Source organism: Callospermophilus lateralis, unplaced genomic scaffold (assembly GCF_048772815.1).
Source record: "Callospermophilus lateralis isolate mCalLat2 unplaced genomic scaffold, mCalLat2.hap1 Scaffold_962, whole genome shotgun sequence".
Taxonomy (NCBI): Eukaryota; Metazoa; Chordata; class Mammalia; order Rodentia; family Sciuridae; genus Callospermophilus; species Callospermophilus lateralis.
The window spans coordinates 337,483-355,450 of record NW_027517798.1 but is presented as its reverse complement, the minus strand read 5'-3'; the positions used below and the strand labels follow the sequence as shown (position 1 = coordinate 355,450).

The window sequence follows — 17,968 nt, the reverse complement described above, 5'->3', positions numbered from 1 at the left end:
AGCTTCTCCCTGCCAAATAAGGCCCCACTATTTGTGGCCTGCTTCTGTCCCCATTACAGCTCTCAAGGGTGCCCAGCGTGACTGCAGGAGCAGTACCTTGCGCGAGGTGTTTCACCTTCCCACACAGCCTCAGGAGGCTGTCCACCTGTCTCTTCTCTCTCTTCAGAAACATGACTTCGCCCATCCTCCAGTCTAGTGTCTCTTCCATGTCACATTTTTCTCTTGCAATGAAAAATTTTTTCTCTCTGGAAAATCATGACAAAGTCAGCCAAAGGAAACAAACTTCATGGCACCCCTTTCTCTTCCAGGGAGTGCCCCCACAGTCACCACCAGAAGGACAGAGAGGCCTCCACTCAGTGGCATGGATAAGGACAACCAGCACACATGTGAACACGGGCTTCTTACCAGCCTGGCCTCAGCTCACCTAACTGCCACAGGTCCAGAAACTGACTTTTGTGCTTCAGGATCAGCTCCAACCGTCTGACCAATATGGACCCATTCAGGACATCACCAGCAACCTCTGTGAAGACAGAGCTGGCGGCAGCCATCAGCCTCTTGGCGTCCTCTGTGATGTTGGCTAAGAGCTTCTCATCTGTCCCTGAGAAGATAAGGAATACAGTGAGCTGGTTGAATTCAAACTAAACACAATGAAAAAGGGGGAAAAGTTAATGACAAGACAAGAAATGCAATTCCACCAGCTACAGAAACCTTGTGCCAAAACCGTGGCATAGTCATGGTCCACTGCTGGTGTGAGGTTCTACAAACAAGGAGAGAGGGCTGCCCCCTCTCCTTGCTTTTAGAACCTCACACCAGCCCCATGCCCATGTGGCTCCGGCAGCAGTGAGTTTTGTTTCCAGATGTGCTGATGCCTCATTCATCTGTTCATGTACCTGTGAGGTTCAGGTCTTACCCTAGTGCATCTCCTGACTGGGAGGAGGAGACCCTCCCAATGGCCAAAGTCAGCCAGGAGAACCACAGTGCTCAAGGTTGAAGGCCTGAGCCCATGCTACAGTGAACGTATTTCTTGGACTACACATGATGTCCTTTGAAATTCACCTGTCTTGGGAATCCCTGCAGTAGTACAAAAATAAACTGCAACAGGACAAGTTCACACATAAGAGGCCACTCCATGGGTGCAGTGAAGAATCTGCATAACACCCAGGAAGGAGACAGATCCACGCTGAAGCTTCATGCTCTGCCTATGCCTGTCTGAGGATCAAAACCTGGAACATGAGCTTTTGGAGCAACTTAGAGGGCAACAATTTAAAATGTGCTTAGTTTAACTGCCAGACTATTTATCTCACAGTAATATGAGGCCCATAGAGTAGTATGAGAAGAGCAAGTTTATCTTTACCATTAAAAACAAAGATAGAAGAGGGTTGGGATGCAGCTTGATGGTGGGGTGCTAGGCTAGCAGGCATGAGGCCCTGGTTCAGTCCCCAGCTTCACCCATACAGACTTTGATTCATAATTACAAAAACATGGACACAGCTAACATGAACTTCAGTGGGAGAATGGACCAACCCAGGCACATCCAGACAAGGGAGCTTTGCTCAGTTATAAAAGTAACAGAACCATGAAGCCAGGAAAAGACAAGGAGGAGCCTTAGATGCATACTGCTGAGTATGTGGAGTGTAACACAATATAGTCTTCCCCAGCAGACTGCTGTGGCCCGTGCACACAGCAGCCACCTTCAGGACCACATGCTACTCCTATTTGTCTCCTGGCATGGAAGGACACAACTGGTTTGGCTCAGACAATCATCTGCCCTGGGTTTTTATTGCCACACCCAGAGTTTTTCCACTACAAGATCTGAATCTAGCAATTTTATGCATAAACCTGCACCATCATTTCCAGGGCAATCAATGCACAACACTTGGGAAGGCAATGGCTAAAGAGTCACTTCATGTTTTGTTAGTTATCAATATTGGTCTCAACCTGTGACAGATGGGCTTCACAGGGAGTCAAGCTGGGCTTTAATTTGAGTTCCAAACACTTGTTATCTTTGAAATAGTAAGTCTCCAAAACCCTGGCTAAGCAACCTACCCTGGGTACTTCCATTCCCTCAACTGGAAATCAAGGGCCTTGGGGACTTTCAAGGGGTTGCTTCAAGGACAGTTTTTGTGTCCCCTCAGGAGCAGGTATCCAGCAGGCACTCAGCAGAAAATGGCTCTAGTGCTAGATGCTCTTTATGCCTATCACCTGCCTGGGCACCTCTGCCCATCCTGCCTTTACCAAACCTCAGCACATGCAGGCTGAGGATCAGGTCAAGTACCTTGCCCTGTTCTATTGCCCAAGGAAGGACAACAACTCCAGCCAGCCCTACACGCACCATACAACTTGAAGAGCTGCTTCACATCTGGCCCCGTAAGCAGGTATTCAAGAATCTCATCCAGGCCTTCTCTGTTGTTCCTGGGCCAGGACTTGGTGATCACAGCAGACACGAGGCTGCCAAATTTATGCAAATCATGACAAGAGACTCCCTCTAGGACACTGATCCGAGACTAAAAGAAAATGAATTAAAAAGAGAGAATTTAGAAGATTTTACTGATTTATTTTTTAATGACATAAGTTAGCGCCCAATAGCATTTCAGAAATCTTCTGAAGCTAGTTTTATAGTGCCTCCAAAAAAAAAAAAAAAAACACAGAAGAGAGGCTTGGGATATCCCCCTGATAAAGGGGGAGTTTAGCTTATCGGAGACCCTAGGTTTCATCCTCATACTGCAAAAAGAAAAAGAACAGAAAATATAAAATACTTAATGTTTCATAGAGCATATCCATTCCCCTGTGGCCTGGTTCCATATGTGAGGTGCCAGAGATTTGAAGATGCACGCATACAAATGAACATACCCCAACAACCCCAAGTCACATGCCCTCCCAGCTCACTGTCAGCTTCTGTATTTCTCTTAGACTTGCCTGCAAAGAAAAATACCAAAAGCAAGATGAGGAAAACTTTACTACGTTGTACGTTTTATATCCTGAGCTGCCTGCCCTCAAACACCACAGACACTCCAATTCTCCTTCTGATGCTTCACCAAGAAACAAAACACTTTTCTTCTTTGGGTTCACATTTTTACACAAAAAAAGTTTCAGTAATCAGTACAAAACACAGGGTGAACTAACAACAGATACTTTTCAACATTTAAAAGGATAAAAGAAAACATTAACTAGCAATAAATAAAAAGTTATAGACCATGGGGAAGTGAGATTTATCCCAGGAATAAAACCATGTTTTAGCATCAAAAATCAGTTAATAAGCCTGGTGTGGTGACACATGCCTGTAATCCCAGCAGCTGGCTAGGCTGAGGCAGGAGGATCACAAGTTGGAGGCTAGATTCAGCAACTTAGTGAGGCTCTGTCTCAAAATGAAAAACAAAAAGTGCTGGCAATGTGGCTCAGTGATAAAGCACCCCTGGGTCCAATCTCTAGTGTCACATATACAGACTCAAAAACATGAATACATCACACCAATAGAAAAAAAGTGACACAATCATTTTAATAGATGCAGAACACATATCAGACAAAACTCCAAGAACAAGACCAGGATGGCCAATTTCACTCCTTACTCAGTCCCAGAGTTGCTATTCGAAGCAATGAGGCATGAAAAAGGAAAAAAAATGTATTGGGATTGGAAAGGAAGTACTATCCTCACAGGCAGATAACATGTTCATCTACATTGAAACCTCACAGAAACTATTCTCCCATGTATGCCCCGCTAGAGCCAAGAAACGAGCCTGCAAAGCTGCAGGTCACAGAGATGAGGTGTAGCCCTGTTTCCAAGTGCTAGGTGATGAACAATCTGAAAACAAAATTGAGAAAATGATTTAAAAAAATTTTTTTAGTTGTAGATGAACACAATATCTTTATTTATTTTTTTATGTGGTGCTGAGGATCAAACCCAGTGTCTCATATGTGCTAGGCAGGCGCTCTACCACTGCACCACAACCTCAGCCCTGAGAATATAATTGGTCACAATAGCAAAGGAATAAAGTACTTAGGAATAAATTTCACAAAAGAAATGCAGACCTCACTATTTGCAAACCGCAAACCATTGTTGAAAGAAATTAAAGACCAATATAAATGGGGAGACATTCTAGGTTCAGAGAACCATGAGATGTGACATTTTTAAGAGGTCAACACTCTCCAAACTGACCTACAGATTCAAAGCCATCCCTGTCAGAATCCCAGCTGCTCTCCTTGCAGAAATTGACAAACTGATTCCAAAATTCATATGGAATCCCAAGGGATCCAGAAGAGCAAACAATGTCAAAGAGGATAATGAATCAGGAAAATACATGCTTCTTAATTTTACAACCTACTTAAACGAAATGGCAGTGGAGACATGGACAGATGTGAGGTGAACCCTCACAGCTGCGGTCAACAGACTTTTTGATAAGAGTGCTAAGATCACTCAAGGAGTGAAGTACAGTGCCTTCCTCAAATGGTCTGAAACAGCTGGATCTCCACATGTAAGAGAATGTACCTGGACCCTTACCTCAAACCAAATAGAAAAATGAATTAATGTTAAGAACTAAGACTCTAGAACTTTCAGAGGGGGTTGCTCCATGACAGAGCACATGTTTACTATATGGTGCTAGGTTTAACACTGGTGCCAAAAGCAAAACAAAACAAAAACCTTTTAGAGGAAGACACAGGTAAATCTTGATGACCTAGAATTTAGCACTAGATTCTTTGATGTCAAAAGTACTAGCAACAAAAGAAAAAAGAATATAGACACATTGAATTTCACCAAAAGTTAAAACCTTCTCAGGAGTAGTGGAGCACACCTGTAATCCCAGCTACTCAGGAAGCTGAGGCAGGAAGGTTGCAAGTTTGAGGTCAACCTGGGCAACGTTGTAAGACTGTGTCTCAAAATAAGAAACAAAAAGGGATAGAGATGTAGCTCAGTGATAGATCACCCCTGGTTTCAATCTCTACTATCACAAAGAGAAAGAGAGAAAAAAAATTAAAAATCCGTGTGCTTCTAAAACAACCACCAAGAGTGAAAACAATCCAGAGAATGGGAGAAAATACTGGCAGATCACATATCTGACAGGAGATTTGCACCTGATTATCCAAAGAACTCTTTAAGCCACAATAAAGGAAAGACTACAACCCAATGAACAAAATGGGCTAAAAATCTGAACATTTTTCCAAAGACATCATAAAAAGAAATAGCCAATAAACATATGAGAAGGTACCCGAGGTCATAGATATCAGAGTCATTAGAGAAACCACTCCAGACCACCAGACTGTACTTCCCAGGTCTGAGAGCAAAGGCTGTGGGTGTGGAGAAGTCAGGACCCTCCAAAGCCGGCAACTGACATGGAAATGGTCCTGCCAGTGTGGGAATGGGCCAGACAGTCCTTCGAATCACACAGGTACTAAGTGATCCAGCCACTTCACCATAAGCATAGACAGCATGAATAGCATGTCCACAAGAACCCGTGCATGGTGGTTCACAGCAGCAGATTTATAACAGCCATCAGTCAGGGGGAGCTTGGATATCCATCAGGGGACAAACAGAACATAAAAGCACACTGCGTCCATATGATGAGCAACATGTAGCCATGAAAAAGGACAAAGTACTGACAGGTGCTCCAGCATGGAGGACCTTAAAGACACACTCAAAGAAGTCAGGTGCTTAAGGCCACAGCCTATGTGATTTCATTCCTGAGCAGTCTGTGGAGGACGAAGGGGGATTAGGTGCTGCTGGGGAGGGGTCTGGGTCAAGCATGGTGGAGGGTGGACATGGCAGCTGAAGAGCTGTGCTTTCTTTCTGAGCTGATGAGAATGTTGCCAGGTAGACTGTGCTGGTAGTGCCCACACCTGCAAACACATCCCACCACCTAAGTGTGGCTTCCAAGGGTGAGTGACAGGACATGTGACTATCATGTTACTAAATCACTGAGCAAAGAGCAAATGAAAGCCTTAGAAAGTATTATTCATGTAAAAAGATGAGAATCTGTTTCCTTGGAAGAAGGGACTTCTAATTCTTGGGACTCCACTGGCCAACAATGAAGGTGAGGCCTGTGCAGGGCATGAGGTGTCCTGTAGGAAACAGAGCAGGGTGCTGGGGCCATCGGAGAGCCACAGTTGTATTGTGTGGGGACTACTCCTGTCACGAGGTAGGACAGAACCTATACCCACTTTGCAGAAAAAAGCTAAGTGAACTGATAGAATCTTTTCCCCCTTTTTCTGCATTTTTGGGATTAGAATCTAGGGCCTTGCCCATGCTGGGCAAGCGCTCTACACCAACAAGGATGGAGTCTATTTATCTTCATAAGCTTCCTTCCATAGATGCTTTATCAACCTTTGGGGTCCTTTCCTGTATACCTATTGGGCAGGAGTTAACAAACCATAATAAACCAGCAGCAACAATCACAATGGGCAGTTGGAGGCATAGCCCACCAGATAACCTGCACCAAGGCATGTGAGCATGGCTGTGGTTTTGCACAGCAAGCATGGCTGCCTCTGCAGCAGGAAGCCAAGTTTCATCTCAAGGAGTGGGTAGACAGCACTGGATCACATGAGGCCCAAGCCAGGGAGGGGACACCTAGGACCCAATCCTGATCAGCACAGGCCTTGGAACTGGCAAGCACTTAGGGCCTGGAGCTGGCCATGTCAACAAGCAGCTATGAACCCAAGCATGTTTCTCAAGAAGAGATTGGTCACCTGGCAGGCAGAGCTCACAGCTTCAATGACACACTTCTCAAAGCTCCTGGCCACATTGTCCTCGAGGCCAGCGGCATCCCAGTGAGGGCTGCAGAAGGCAGAGATCTGGGAGAGAGGCCTCTCCTGCAAACAGAGGTGGGTGGGGTGTGAGTGGTTATTCTGACTCCCCTCCTCCCTGCCCTACACTAAGCATGTCCTCCCTGCCTGTCACCAGAGGAGCAAAGATGAAACCACGTTAGTCTCTTCCCATGCTGCAAAAAAGCAGCCAGAACAGCAGCTTGCAAAAACATGCAAATTTTGAAAAATGAGCCCTTTTTCCTTGCTTTTGTCTTGCTAAAAAGATCCATTTGATCAGGTCCTTATAAAACAGTCATGTAGAAACCAATTTTCCTGGGTTTCATTCAAAATGAAGGGCATTTTTGTATGTGTGTGTTTTCTCCATGTCATTGTGTTTAATAAGGCTGCTGCCACCTGCAGGTCCCTTGGAGCATCTGCACATTAAGTACTTTATGACACATGTCTAGGGGCCCGATGACAGACAATCCCATTCCCTGGCTCTTCTCAAGAACGTCACACTAGAACTCTGAAATGTTTCTGTAGTCAAACTGCAGAGGCCTGATCCGAAAGAAAAATGCAAAGCTGGGGTGGATCCCAGGGTTTGCACATATTGCATTGCTCGTAGCCCAAGGTCCTGCCAATGGTCTGGGCTCATCACCACTCTGAGGGTGTCCCCCATGTCTGGTACCTGCTTGAGCCTCCCTTCCATGTCCCCCAGCAGCGACTCCTTCCAGCCATGCTCTGCAGGAAAGTTTATTCCCACCAGCCGCCGCCAGACCTGCAAAACCCATATGTTAAGTGACAGTCACAGGGACAAGTAAACATCACAGGGATATCCTACAGAAATACAGCAATAGCCAGGCATGGGGGGTACCTGTGGTCCCAGCTGCTCAGGAGTATTTTGAGTTCAAAGCCAGCCTCAGCAACTTAGAGAAGCCCTCAGGACAGGCAGCATTAGGAGAACAGGAGCCTTGGAGCAGCTGCCCTACCCATGTGCCTCTATATGTCTACCTGACATCTGGATCCAGGGTCCACCTTGGGACACATAATGCATTTACTGATCATGTCTCTTTTCTAGAGAAGTTCTCTGGCATTATCTTTTCCTGATGTTGACAATTTTGAAAAGTTCAGGCCATTCTGTAGACGGTCTCTTGACTCAATTGACTAACAGTTTTCCCATGATTACAATAGGCTTGGTTGGAACACTATAAGTCAAACCACATAAAAATGCACTTGGTATAGGTCAGATGTGGCCAAATGTCTGCACTTGCTACAGCTGCCCAATCAAACACCTAGCCTGAACAAGCAGCTCATGAGACCTGTTGGTGCTATCGGGGCTGACAGAGAGGTTGGCCCTTGATTAAGGTTTGTCTTCCAGAATTCTTCACTGTGAAAGTCGTCTTTCCTCCTCCATAAAGGCATCTGCAGTGGGGCACTGAAAATCCTGTTTCTTCTTGGAGCCCCCACTGATCTCAGGATTCCTAGGTGATACCTGCCTGCATCAGCTACTGTACCTTGGTTACAGAGTGATAGTCTTCTATTGTAATTATTTATTCCACATTTCTTAGTTCTTTTTTTCTGTATGTTTATCAATGAATTTTAATCTATTCCTATCATTTTGCCTTTTAGTAATCAAATTGTACCAGATTTGGCTAATGTAAGCATCTTCAACAGTTTTCTTAAAAAGTACAGAATAACTTCAGACTTCCAAAACACTGCAAAGATAGCCCAGATAATTTCTTTGCTTTTTTGGCCCCATTTCTGCAATCATGAACATAACCACCATTCAGTCATCAAAAGTAAAAACCTAGCAACGGCAGACCACCATGGCAACCACAGACTTCACATGAAGTCCTCTTGCTAACCGAGATGTCTGGATCACCACATGTGTTTAACTCTATCCCTGTGATGGGCCTGCAGCCTCAGCACTCCCTGACATTCTAGCACAAGGAGCTCTTGGCCCACCTGTGCATCTCCTGCTGACTCATGGAGGTGACTCTTCTTCCAGGAATAGCATTGTGTGGTGGGAAATTGCAGTTAGAAGATGTGATTGGGCCATGTGAGGTGGAACATGCCTGAAATCTCAGCTACTCAGGAAGCTGATATAGAAGGGTCACAAGTTCCAGGCCATCCTGGGCAACTTAGTGAGACTCTGCCTCAAATTAAAAAATAAAAAGGGCAGGGGATATAGCTCTGTGGTAAAGTTCTCGTGGGTCAGTCCCCAGTACAAATTAAAAAAAAAAAGAAAACCCATGATGTGATGTGGGTGTGCTCGGGTCCCAGGGCATCATTATTTCTGTAGGTGCTCATGGTCCCAGGGTGCCTTTGCCATAGGACTTTTGATGGACAGAGCTGGCAACTATCTAAATCATGAGTTCCTATTGCTATCTCTAGCTCCGTCCATACCACAGAGCTCTTTCCCCCCTTACTCTGTATTTCCCTTCTCCTGGTGAGAAAGAGCCTTGACTTCCAACAATACCAACAGCACATCCATCTCCCCAGACCTTGGTAAATTTACTTGTAAAACAGCAATAACAGCAGCAACCACCTCAGAGTAGATGTTTAATTAATTTCATTTATTTTTATCATTACTACTGCACTGAGAAACATTCTTTCTTGTCAGTGGCTCCACAGCTACCCTTCACTCATGACTAGGGATTATACCACTTAGAATCCTGGAATAATATTTAATAATCCAATTGTGTTTTCCTGGAATTTCAGTCTGTTGGTATCAAACTTCACAAAGTAGTTGGGGGAGGATTTTTTTTTTTTGTCCTTGATTGAAATGAACAACTCTCTGGCCCTGTGCCCATCCTAATCTATACAGTCGGGGTACCCCTGCCTCACATCACAATGAGTCCTGCTCCCAACTCTGTGTGAAGACCATGAGTAGGTTCCACAGTCTCCCTGGAAGACTGTATCTGAAGGGGAACAACCTTCCACTTCCAGGACAGGGAATAAGGCAGCCAGGCTGAAGAGCAGACCTGGGACGGGCAGGACCTCCTGCCTCCACCTCCTTCCACTGCAGCCCTCTAAGAACTCAGGCTCCCAGATCCCACTGGGTCTTAGCCATCCTTACCATCCCTGGGGTGCCTATTGTGGAGTCCTTCCCATGTCCCAGGCTTTGGGGGTAGAGTTCATCCTGTCAAATGGCTTCACTCAGTTGCCAGATAAAGGCACTTCCTATCATATTGGCCTTCTTTCTCCAGTGCCACACTGCTGGCTTGCAGCCTCAGACCTGAAGCAGAGCCTGATGGTCCTCCTGGCAACCCCTGCCTCAGCATGACTGCACCCCATCCTACCGACTTCCTGCCAGGCAAAGGGCAATGTCCTGTACTCAGAGAAGGGGCCAGGGCCAGAGGCAAGGTGCATGATGAGCCCAGGCCTTCAGGCCAATAATTGGTGATGGGCCACAGCTCTGTGATTCCCCACCCTGGTGCCTGTGGAGACTCTGTAGCCTCAGGCAAAGCTTACCTGGATTTCCTCAGGGTATGTGAACAGGACAGTTGAACCCTTCCAGAACATGTTCTCTGCTAACACTGTGCGCAGCCAGGATCTTGTGATGGCCAGGACACCCTGGAGGACATCTGTCAGCAAGCCTTTCCTGGCTGTGGCTCCCAGGTCCTCTACCATGTCCTGTGGGCACATAAAAGAAGGTTTACCAGCTCTGTTCTGCTCCTCCCCACACCCAAGCCACCTCCTAGCTCTGTCCTTGTTGGAAGCCCAACTGACACAAGCACTGTCATTTCTCCAAAACCCTGGGCTTCCCTAAAAGGGGCCACATGAGGAGAGGAGAAGGCATGGGTGTTATAGGTCCCTGAGCAGACTCCACCTCAACAAGAGCCTCCAGCAGCGGGAGCACACACAAGAGCCCTGTGCTTTCTCCAGATCAGGTGAGAAGAATGCACCCATGAGCAGAGAGCTTCCAGAGAACCCTGGGCCAGTGGACCATGCAAACTCCTGGCACCCACTCCTCAGGGATGTGAAGTAGACCCTCTCTGGCCTGAGGCCAGCCAGTCCTCTTCCCTTGGCAACTCTGTGGGGACAGCCACTTTCTCTCCTCCTCTCCTCTACGACCACACCAACAGAACCACCCCCTTTGGGGGCTCAAGGCCTCTGGTGACCTGTCACTCCCTCAGCCCCTCTTTGCACTCCAGAGGTATCTGCCAGGGAGCACATGCAACTCCAGCATCAGGCCCCTCTTTAGAGAGGCCTCTCCTGAGCTCCTGAGGGCTGCACAGCTTGTGCTCTTACAGAGCCCACAAAACCTGGGTCTGCTACCTCCTGCCCCCCTCAAGGCTCACAGAACCACCCTGGGGCCTCCATCTGGGCAAAGTGATGAGGTGACCAAGCAGATGCCATTCCTGCAGGAAGGAACCAACCAGAGTAGAAGAGATGACCCATTCAGACAGCGGGAAGAGCATGGTCCTCAGCCACAGTAAGCGCCAAGGTGGAGAAACACAAGGAGCTGGGGAGGCATACCAACAACAGGGCTCCAGGCAGGGTAACCAGAGCACAGGGCACAGGTGAGAGCAGGGCAGGAGAGCACTGAGGGGTCTCAAGGGAAACTGAAACAGGGGCCCTTGCACAATGTCCTTGAACAGCACAGCACCTTCCAGGACAATCTGGATGCCTCAGCGGGGCATGCATTTCCCTGGTACTAGGCCTCCAGCATTCCACCAACTCCAAAAGTGGCCCCAGTCCCATACTGACCCATCCTAGTGTCATCCAGGGCTGTACAGAGGTGGTCAATAAATGAACTGCAGAAACAACCCTGAGGCTGAACAAGCAGCAGGGCCCTGAACTGTGCTCTGATCCTCATGGCAGCCGCCCAGATGATCACCCGACAAGAGGCTCCCACTTGCCCCAGTATGTTTCTGTTTTGGTCAATTTTAATACTTCAATTTTTTTTTTTTTGCAGCACAAGTAGAGCATTTGTGACCACAGATCTGGGACCCCAAACAACAAATGAGGACATTTCCTTCTGCAGAAAAGTAAATCCTAAATAACTGACAAACTTCCAAAGCATCATCTATTGGGAACTGGCACTAACCTGGGATGGATAAAATAGTACCACCTGGGAGAAAGCAGACACCTTATCAGTAATCATTTTTAGTGCCTGTAATCCCAGTGGCTCAGAAGGCCAAGGCAGGAGGATCCCAAGTTCAAAGCTAGCCTCAGAAACTTAGTAAGGCTCTAAACAACTCAGTAAGACCTTGTCTCTAAATAAAATACAAAAAAAAAAAAAGGCTGGAAATGTAGCCAGTGGTTAAGCACCCCAGGGTTCAACCCTGGCATAAAAAAAAAAATAGAGTGTGTCTGTGGTATTTTAAAGAATAAAGGCTGAAAGGAATAAAGTGAAAATATAGACTTAATCATCTCCATTCCTGATGTCACAGTTCTGAAGTGGAAAATGTTTAAAAAGAGAGTCGCCCTGAGATGCCACTCTGCATCACCCACAGCAGAAGCTCAGGACCCACAGTGGAGAAGCTGCATAGCAACACAGAGCTCCCAATACAGCAGCAGGAAAGCTGCCCTGAGACACAGGTGAGAGAACTGAGTGTGAAGGCCAAGGGCAGAGCATCTCCAGTGGCAGAAATCAAAGTCAGGTTCCCTCTGGGGCATGAGGGGGAGGATGACTTCAGGCTGAGGGGCACAGGGGCCTGAGCAGGGAAGCAGGACATGGGCTCTGCTGCCATGTTGTGTTGCAACATGAAGAGAAGGGTTCTTGCAGGGAAGATGAGGCATAGATATATGCTTTTTTAGGGGAAAACAGGCCCTAGTTTTCTGTGAACAATAGAATCAACGACAAAGAATGGGTCATCCTTTTCGTGAGGCTAAGAGCTAAGTGTGTAGACTGCACAAAACAGAACCCAGCATCTAGGAGGTGCCAAATAAATAAATACCTGACAGCTGACTTCACCACTCTGTCTCATCCAGGATTCCCAAAATACCCCAAGTTCCCTTCCAAATCAGGCTGCATGGAATCTCAGACCTCTCCTGGGCATGACATTTGGTACATAAATCCCACTCACCACTGGAGGTCTAAGTCCAATGATTCTGCAAATGACCTCGGCAGACAAAGCAGGGATCTCGTAAAACCTCAGGCGTTTGGTGATCCTGCAGACAGCTTCATGGAGCTTCAGGCACACAGTCAAGTAGGACTCTAATGAGGTCTTCTCAAGAATCCTACCCCCACCAGGATCCAGAGAGATCATTGAAGTCATTGGGAAATGAGAAAACAATACCAATTATCAATCAATTACCAGTCCCTTCTCCTTTTTAAGATGTACAAGTATGCCTGTACTCACAGCTCCTCAGGAGGCTGAGGCAGGAGAATAGCCCAATTCAAAGTTAGCCTCAGCAAATTAGCAAGACCTGATCTCAAAATAAGAAACAAAAAGGATGGAGTGTGGCTCAGTGGTAGAAAGCCTCTGGGTTCAATCCCCAGTACTGCAAATAAATTAATTACTTAAAATAAAATAAATGACCACAAGTAAGGCATTTACTTGATCTCCTCTAGGCTATCATTACAATAAGCCTTAAAGCTGTGACTGAGATAAGAAAGGAACACAGTCATTTTGACTTAGCTCAGCAGTTGGAACTCTATCAAAACCAAGTTAAAATATTTTTCAAATACATTCCCTTATTCAAAAAAATAGCAAAGGATGAATCTTTCTAATAATTTAAATATAACTTAAGAAAAAAATCAGAGAGATACAGAAGGGAGAGAGGGAGGGTACTAGAAGATGAGTGTGCACTGTGTACGGAATTTCTTCCACTTGGTGTGAACGGGTTTCACATTTACTAATTGACAGCCTGGTGATACGAGAGAGAAGCCTGCAAAGTCACAGGGACTTGTCGTGCAGGGAGATCCTGTGCTGTGCCCCATGTCCAGACATCCCAGGGGCTCTGAGGAGGGAGACCAACAGTGCTGAGAGGCTCCAGGAACACCTGGGCCCCTGGTGCACATTCCTGTTCTGTGTTTCATGTGCTATTCCTCCAGGTGGCAAAGGTCACACACAGGGGTTGGAGTAAATGATTCTGCAAGGCCACCTTTGATTTTTGTTTTAAACTGGCCCAACTTACAAAAACCATAGAAGCAAATATTTAAAAAATGCAGGACACATATATTTGCACTATGAAAGTGATCATTTAAAAATAAATGAAAACACAAAGGCCAAAAGATTGGGTGGGAATGAAGAAAAATCTCAGCACCCAAGAGCGTGATTTGCTTTTTTGTTTGTTTGTTTTTAGTTCTGTAGACTGAACCCAGGCCTTGCACATGCTAGGCAAGTGCTCAATCCCTGAGGTACATCCACAGCCCTATTCATTTTCTTTAAGAAAAAGGACAAAGAAAAACCTGGATGGGGGCTGGTGATGTGGCTCAAGCGGTAGCGCGCTCGCCTGGCATGCGTGCGGCCCGGGTTCGATCCTCAGCACCACATACAAAGATGTTGTGTCTGCCGATAACTAAAATAAAATAAATATTAAAAAATTCTCTCTCTCTCTCTTTCCCATCTTACTCTCTCTTAAAAAAAAAAACAAACAAAAAAAAAAACAAAACTGGATGGATGGATTGGCAACCGCAGAGGACACTGGGGCACTTGCCGGTGTACCACCCTCCCACTTTGACAGGAGGCAGCCCACACAACATAGGAGCCCATAGTAATTGGCTGTTCTACTTACATGCCCTGATAGATGTTCACGAGGTACATGAGCATTTTGAAAACATTCCCGACATGCTAAGGCAGGGAAGAGAAAAGGAAATATGAAAGTTTCAACCAGAAAACAGCTGTTATGCTGAGAAGAGAGAAGGGCATGGGGACTTGTCTGGTTCTCCCTGCATATGAGACTTCAAGGGCTCAAGGGCCAATCTTCATTTTCCACTGGTAAAATGCAGGCTATAAATTTGTACCATTTTCTTCTTCTTCTTCTTCTTTTTTTTGGAGGGGGTTGGGGTTCTTTTTCTTGTTTTTTTTTTTTTTTGGAACTGGGGATCAATCCCAGGGCTTTGCCAATGAGCTGCATCCCAGCCCTTATACCATTTTCTTTACCCCAAAAAGCATAAAAGGAAAGATAGCAACTATGTCACATGTGATCTTCACAGAGCCTTCTAACAGTCATAATTAACACACGGCTCCTGTTTCCTTGTCCTCTATATACTAAACCAGAATCAACTCTGGGAAGTCAAACTTTAACCCTAAGAAATAATGACTTCTTATTTCAGCAATTCTGAGCACTTCCCCCAACCTGCCCTTCAGGACAGAAGACCCACAAGCACTCAATGTTCAGTGTGTAACCTGCTTTTACTAAGCAAGGACCTGACAATCTACTTCCAACCACAAACCTCCAAGAGATCTTCTGAGATCTTAGAGATCTTCTGAAGCCGTTGCAGCCTGTAGTGAGTCCCTAGGAAACAGTCCAGGACCCGAGCAGGCATGAGACTCAAATATTCAGTGAAGTTTTCCATATAGGGAACGAGGCTTCCCAGAGGCAGCAAACTGAACCAGGATCGAAAGAGATACTCATCCATACTCAGCAACTGCTTCCTGCTCTCCATGAAGTCAAGAAACTTGCTCCTGAATGAAGAAACCGGGATAGAGACCAGGGCAGCAGTGAGAGCACTGAACAGACTCAAGACAAGGAAAAGCAAAGCTGGGAAGGCCCAGAATGCTCAGATTGTAAAGTAGATATCAATGCATCCTGGAACCAGACATACAGAGCGAATCAAATGAAAACTGAACAAAATAGCCAAGTGTATGTACACCTGTGATCCCAGCAACTTAGGAGACAGGGGGATCAAAAGTTCAAGGCCACCCTCAGCAATTTAGTGAGGCCCTGTCTCAAAAAATAAAAAAATTAAAAAGGGACTAGAAATATGGCTCCATAGTTGAGCATCCCTGGTTTCAATCCCTGGCACCAAAAAAAATAAATTTTAAAAAATCATTTCCATTTGGCTTTCATTTCAAAAGGTTTCAAAACTAGATAAGAGATGGGAACAGTTGAGCTCACTGCCTTTATCCCTAACGATGGCAGCTGGCTCCAAGTGGACGGGGTGGGCAAGGGGACAGGTTATCCACACATGGCGGTTATCTGTATGTGGAAATGAGTACAGTGATGTTTTCATGTTTAGTTCAGATTTACTTTAAGTTTTGAACTTAAATTTGATTTTAAATCAGACAAACTTTTTTTTGTGGTGTTGGGGAGGCAACCCAGGGCCTCGCCCAATGCCAGGCAGTCCTCTTCCACTGAGCACAGCCCAGCCCCCTTCGATTTTTCTTATGTAGTTGTGCTTTCCATGTCTTCTTTGAAGAACCTTTCCTCACTCTAAGATGATCTTATTTAGAAGCATGCTGTTAACATATCCAGGCAGGTAAGGATTTTCCAGAGAGCCATCTGCTCAGCTGTGGTTAGGAACCTGCACCCTTGGACTGCAGCACCTTCAGGGTACTGAGAGTGGTTCAGCTCAGAATGCAGCCCATTTTGTTGCATGTGCCCACGGGCACACCTGCCATGCAGGGCGCTGGAGCCCCTGGGTGCCATCTGGGTCTGCAGCTTTCTCCCCAACATCTGTACCATATTCATTCTCCTGCCATTTGTTTTACCAGTTGCTGGAGAGGAGGCACAGAGCTCCACAGAGCTATGGATCTGGATCTGCTGGCTCCTCCTCTCAGCCTCTTGGTTTGGGATTGGATTTGATTCTCCACCTACACAGTTCTACTTGGTACCTTTGCTCTCGATTCCTCTGTGACTCCTGCTCTGACTTTTTTCTTTTTGGTGGTGCTGAGGATGGAACCCATTGCCTTGGCCAAGCTAGATTAGTTCTCTATCACTAAGCCCCAGCCCCAGCCCTGGCCTTATTCTGGCTTTTTAAATTGGTGGAAAGCATGTTGCTTAGTATTCCAGTTTATCATTTATTTAGTTTGGAGTTTTGCATCTGTGAGTACCATTTCTCCTGATGAAGCACAGTTCTCAGTGGGGACAGAAGTGTTCAAGCCCATCCCCCATCCCACCCAGGAGGGCCTAGCAATGCCTGGATACACTTGTGCCTTTAAGACCTGGGATCGGGGCAAGACATTGTCTGTGTACCCTTGCCCACCTAAGACTTCCACTCCAGGAGGCCTGAGCCTCCCACCCATGGGACACTGCAATGCCCTCACAATCAGACAGCAGAGAATGTGGAAGTACTCTGCTTTTCCTGGCCAGTTCTCTGGCCTGAGCTTTATGGCTAGCAAAAGGAGAAGCTTGCTCCAGCTCTACCAAATGCACTCATCACCCACCACTTCAGGTAAAAGGCAAGGTTAGAGGTCAGAAACTAAGATTTGTGGTACTCAGGGCTAAGTCCTGGGATACACAGAGTTGCTAAGTGTCTGTCACACAAATGAGTAAACACATATTAGTACAATCATAAGAGAAAGACTGCATAGTACACTGGCCACGCCAGTGATCCCAGTTGTTTCAGAGACAGGAAGATCATGAGTTCAGGCCAGGCAGGCAACTTAGCAAGACCCATCTCAAAAATTAAATCTTTTTTTTTTTTTTTTGGTCGGGGGTGGTACTGAGGATTGAACTCAGGGGCACTCATCCACTGAGCCACATCCTCAGCGCTATTTTGTATTTTATTTAGAGACAGGGTCTCACTGAGTTGCTTAGCGCCTTGCTTTTGCTGAGGCTGGCTTTGAACTCACGATCCTCCGGCTTCAACCTCTGAGTTACTGGGATTACAGGCATGTGCCACCATGCCCAGCTTCAAAAATTAAAAATTTAAAGGAGAACTGGGGATGTAGCTCCATGGCAAAGTGCTGATGAATTATTCCAAGATGTGCTTACATAAATGCAGCTTTACAACTTACTCATTTAGCAATTCTTTCTGAAACTGAGAGAAGGAGATTCCCTTGAGGGCAGCCCAGATGTCCTCAGACTGGTTTACAGAGTCCTTTCTTGGAGGGGCCAGCTGCATACAGTAGTGCAGGACAGGGAGGATGCCCAGCCAGTCAATGACCCTTGCAACCATGCATCTTTGGCACAGGTTGACCAAGTACACTTGCCATCTGGAAGGGAACCAAGACCTACCATGAGCCATGGATGGCTGTGTTCAACCTGCCCTGTGGTCTGATGTCCCAGGAGGGAAGGGACAGCCACTTGCACCCAGCAGAAGGAGCATTACACATGTGGACCGAGTCCCAGACCAAGAGGCAAAGGGTGGCAAGGGGGACAAGTTCCTGGCCCCCAA

General features: G+C 46.3%; 1 protein-coding gene across 1 annotated transcript in view; it reads right to left on the bottom strand.

Moving 5' to 3' along the window:
* The window catches only part of LOC143641349 (E3 ubiquitin-protein ligase RNF213-like), a 56,589-nt gene that overhangs the window by 33,555 nt on the left and 5,066 nt on the right, over positions 1-17,968 (bottom strand). Inside the window, exons 6-14 of the mRNA XM_077108596.1 lie at positions 17,589-17,786; positions 15,083-15,314; positions 14,422-14,477; positions 12,768-12,921; positions 10,207-10,368; positions 7,421-7,510; positions 6,694-6,798; positions 2,333-2,504; positions 425-598 (exon numbers count right to left, since the gene is read on the bottom strand). Of these exons, the coding sequence (XP_076964711.1) occupies positions 425-598; positions 2,333-2,504; positions 6,694-6,798; positions 7,421-7,510; positions 10,207-10,368; positions 12,768-12,921; positions 14,422-14,477; positions 15,083-15,314; positions 17,589-17,786 (1,343 nt within the window). The remainder of the gene's footprint in view (positions 1-424; positions 599-2,332; positions 2,505-6,693; positions 6,799-7,420; positions 7,511-10,206; positions 10,369-12,767; positions 12,922-14,421; positions 14,478-15,082; positions 15,315-17,588; positions 17,787-17,968) is intronic.